Source organism: Myotis lucifugus, unplaced genomic scaffold, assembly GCF_000147115.1.
Source record: "Myotis lucifugus unplaced genomic scaffold, Myoluc2.0 scaffold_583, whole genome shotgun sequence".
Taxonomy (NCBI): domain Eukaryota; kingdom Metazoa; phylum Chordata; class Mammalia; order Chiroptera; family Vespertilionidae; genus Myotis; species Myotis lucifugus.
Genome location: NW_005871631.1, coordinates 18,892 through 23,763, shown reverse-complemented (window position 1 = coordinate 23,763; position 4,872 = coordinate 18,892). Strand labels below are relative to the sequence as shown.

At 37.2% G+C, this 4,872-nt stretch overlaps 1 protein-coding gene across 1 annotated transcript in view; it reads left to right on the top strand.

The window, feature by feature from the left end:
* The first annotated feature begins 317 nt into the window (after positions 1–317).
* Positions 318–4,872, top strand: part of LOC106694698 (zinc finger protein 14-like) — a 6,859-nt gene continuing 2,304 nt past the window's right edge. The window contains exons 1-4 of the mRNA XM_023745807.1: positions 318–341; positions 958–1,112; positions 3,312–4,221; positions 4,381–4,615. Of these exons, the coding sequence (XP_023601575.1) occupies positions 318–341; positions 958–1,112; positions 3,312–4,221; positions 4,381–4,615 (1,324 nt within the window). The remainder of the gene's footprint in view (positions 342–957; positions 1,113–3,311; positions 4,222–4,380; positions 4,616–4,872) is intronic.

Genomic DNA, 4,872 nt, shown 5'->3' with positions numbered 1-4,872 from the left:
TGTTGCTTTGTCGGCCCGGTCCGTGGTGCCATTTCTTTGTAAATAGCCATTGTGCATCACGGCACCTCCTACTTCAAGCGACTACACCCTGGTGGTCAGTATGTGTCATTTGTGACCGGTCAGACAGTCCTTGGGATACTTAGCATAGTATCCTTTTATATATATATATATATATATATATATATATATATATATATATATAGATTATATGTGTCTATATGTCCTAAAAATCATGAGTAGAGGACTTTTGTAGAGGGTTAAGTTGTCAAGTCTTGCTTCATGCCTGAGCTCTAACTCTAACTTCCTACCTCCATGAAATGGAGAGGCAAAAGAAGGTCAAAGTGAGTTACTAACAAATATTATAAAAATAAATGATCATTCATACTTCTCCACAAGAATATTTTCATTTATTCAGGTGTATCTGACTACTAATAATCTGGAGTACTTCAGGACAATATGGCCAATTACATTTTGTTCCAAGTTGAATTTTCACACACCTCCTGGTCTCTCCTGTTTGGTGATGAGAATAGAAGAGAAAGCTACCAGGCCTTTATTGTATTCATAGTCACTAACACTTTATGCATCTATGACAGTGTGTGTCATGTAGTGCTGCATCAAATTATAAACCTGAAGAGCATTATGTTAAGCGAAATGAGTTTTCTCACAAGGAATCAATAGGCTTAAAATAGAAATATTTTAACTTATTAAATAGAAGTTGTTCAAGGTGTTCTTTTGATATTAGAGAGCAATGAAGACTTGAAAGTGATCACAATAAAAGTCATATCAATAAATTCCATGTGTTCATGAGGAAGTGAGTATGGCAAATAGTCTTGCTAGTGTTACAGTCAAGTTATAGACTCAATGTCGGGGACCACATGCCCCATGCGAACTACTTATGAAGTATGTATAGATAACCAGTGTTGTCTGTCTCACCTATGCATATGTGGGATGTTTTAGGACTCAGTGGCCTTTGAGGATGTTAATGTGGAGTTCACCACAGAGGAGTGGGCTTTCCTGGATCCCACCCAGAAGAAACTCTACACAGATGTGATGCTGGAAACCTTCTGGAACCTGGCATCAGTAGGTAGTTATCACAAATTCTTCAATTTCTTGTAATATACTTTTATTGATTTCAGAGAGGGAGAGAGAGATAGAAAAATCAGTGATGAGAGAGAATCACTGATTTGCTACCTCCTGTATGCCTCACACTGGCGATATAGCCTGCAAACCAGGCCTACTGTAAATTTTTTTTTTTTTTTAAAGAAGAGAGAACTCTTCTTTTTTTTTTTTTTAATTTTTTATATATATTTTATTGATTTTTGACAGAGAGGAAGGGAGAGAGATAGAGAGAGTTAGAAACATCGATGAGAGAGAAACATCGATCAGCCGCCTCCTGCACATCCCCCACCAGGGATATGCCCGCAACCCACGTACATGCCCTTGACCGGAATCGAACCCGGGACCTCTCAGTCCACAGGCCGACGCTCTATCCACTGAGCCAAACCGGATTCGGCCCTACTGTAAATTTGACCCCTGACCTCCTGGTTCATAGGTTGACTACATAGCGACCCTGGCCAGCAACAATTTGTTGTTTATTTAGTCACTTGGAAAACTAGTGTTGCTTGCTCATCAATGCTGTTTCAAGAACTGAAATGTGGAAAGGGAATGCATCGGTAATTAAACTACGAATGATCACAGCTCATTGTGTACCTAAACTCTTAACCATTTTAATATTCTTTAGTACTTTATAATGCTTTTTCTAGCATGTATTTTAGAATAAAAATGGGAAGACCATGACGGTGAAGATCAGTATGAAAATCATGGGATGAATCTTAGGTGAGTGGCATTGACATGAGAAAGCATTATCCTGTACGAGCATTTTTTAAAAATATGTTCATATATATATATATATATATATATATATATATATATATGATATATGTTTATTTATTTCAGAGAAGTAGAGAGAGAGAGACAAACATCAACGATGAGAGAGAATTATTGATCAGCTGCCTCCAGCACGCCCTATACTCAGAATCAAGCCCACCACCCAGGCATGTGCCCTGACCGTGAATCAAAATATGATCTCCTGATTCATATGTCGGCGCTCAACCACTGAGCCATGCTGGTGGTGCGAAAATATGGTTTTTTTAATTTTATAGTGTGGAGGTGAGAAGGAGAGATAGAAACATTGAATGGCTACCTCCTGCATGCCCTGTACAGGGGTTAATATGTCTGCAACCTGGCCATGTTCCCTTTCGGAGAGTAGAACTGGTAACCCCCTGGTTGTTGGGTAAATGCTGAACCACTGAGCCCCATGGGCCCAGTCCACAAAACAGTCTTAAAAACAGGTAATCCATTTGTATCAGCCAAGTTTTAAATGTATATTGATTCTTAGAATAATCTCATCAAAAACAATATACAGAAGCACCATTAATGAATATAAATTTTTTCATAATATTTATGATCCAGTCTATTTCAGAGGTTTTAGGCTATCCACTTTCAAAAATTGGTATGTACTGAAACCCACACTTACCTTGAAAATGGTAAAAATGTCATTATCGTACTATTAATAAATATTAATAAATATTAATAAATATTAATAAACTGTTAACAGAGTATCAATAAATTATTAATGAATATTAAATATTTATTAAATATTAATAATTATTAATAAATATTAATAAACTGTTAACAGAGTATTAATAATATGCTTCTGATTTTTACAGCAGTCATATGGTAGAGAGACTCTGTACAAGGAAGGATGGTTGTCAATGCAGAGAAAACTTCAGCCAAGTTCCAAAACTTAATGAAAAGAAGGAAACTCCTACTGAAATAAAACAACCTAAATCCAGGTTATGTTGGCAAATCTTCATGCATTATTTTTCCTTGAATAACCACCTGAGCTCTCACATTGGACTCAAACTATACCTGTGTCAGGAATATGAAGAAAACCCTTATCAACGTAAGGAATCTGACAAAGCTTTCAAGCCTCACCAACATATTCACAGATATGAAGGTAGCCCCAGTGGGAAAGCTTTCCATTATTCAACTTTCCTTAGAAATCATGAAAGAATGCATATCCCTGGGAAACTGTATGAGTGTACGCAATGTAGGAAAGGCCTTAGTCATCTCATTTACTTTAAACTTCACAAAAACACTCATAGTGGCGAGAAACAATGTCAAAGTAAGCAACGTGGCAAAGCTTTCAGTTCTCCCAAGTACTCTGGAGAAAATGAAAGAACACACACTGCAGAAAAGCCCTATCAATGTAAGAAATCTGGTAAAGCTTCCAGTTCCACTTCTCTTAGAAACCATGAAAGAACACATATTGGCGAGAAACATGAATGTAAGCAATGTGGCAAAGTCTTCAAATGGTGCAGCAATCTTAGAAAACATAAAAGAGGTCATGATGGAAGGAAGCCTCATGAATGTAAGGAATGTGGTAAAACATTTCTTCCCTACTGTCTTAGAGATCATGAAAGGACCCATACTGGGCAGAAGCCCTATGAATGTAAGCAATGTGGAAAAACCTTCAGTAGTCTCAACTCTCTTGGAAGACATAAAAGAAGTCATGGAAAAAAGGCTCCTGAATATAAGAAATGTGGTAAAACTTTCTGTGATCCATATTCCCTCCGACATCATGAGAGTATTCATACTGGGGAAGAACCTTATAAATGTAACGATTGTGGTAAAGCTTTCTCTCATCCAACTTACCTCCGAAGTCATGAAAGAACTCATAATGAGGAAAAACCCTGTGAATGTAAGCAATGTGGGAAAACCTTCAGTTATCTCAGCTCTTTTCGAAGACATAAAAGCAGTCATGATGGAAAGAAGCCTCATGAATGTAAGGAATGTGGTAAAACTTTCCGTGATAGAACTGACCTCCGATTTCATGAAATAATTCATACTGGGGAAAAACCTTATGAATGTAACCATTGTGGTAAAGCTTTCTCTCATCCAAGTTCCCTGCGATATCATAAAAGAACTCATAATAAGGAAAAACCCTGTGAATGTAAGCAATGTGGGAATGCCTTCAGTTCTCGAGGCTCGCTTGCAAAACATAAAAGAAGTCATGATGGAAAGAAACCTCATGAATGTAAGGAATGTGGTAAAACATTCCTTCTTCGATATTACCTCCGATGTCATGAAATAACTCATACTGGAGAAAAACCCTATGAATGTAAGCAATGTGGGAAAACCTTCAGTTGTCTGAGCTCTGTTGCAAAGCATAAAAGAAATCATGATGGAAAGAAGTCTCATGAATGTAAGGAATATGGTAAAACTTTCCGTGATCGATCATACCTCCAACTTCATGAAAGTATTCATACTGGGGAAAAACCTTATGAATGTAACCATTTTGATAAAGCTTCCATTAAGCCAACTTCTCTCCCATGTCATGAAAGTATTCATACTAAGGAAAAACCCTATGAATGTAAGCAATGTGGAAAAACCTTCAGCAGTCTCCACTCTCTTAGAAGACATAAAAGAAGTCATGATGGAAAGAAGCCTCATGAATGTAAAGAATGTGGAAAAACATTCCGTGATCGATATGCCCTCCGAGTTCATGGAAGTATTCATACTGGCGAAAAACCTTATAAATGTAACCATTGTGGTAATGCTTTTTCTGATCCAAGTTACCTCCGACATCATGAAAGATCTCATAATGAGGAAAGATCCCATGAATGTCAGCAATGTGGGAAAGCCTTCAGTTATCTCAGCTCTCTTCGAAGACATAAAAGAAGTCATGATGGAAAGAAGTCTCATGAATGTAAGGAATATGGTAAAACTTTCCATGATCGATCATACCTCCAACTTCATGAAAGTATTCATACTGGGGAAAAACCTCATAAATGTAACCATTGTGGTAAT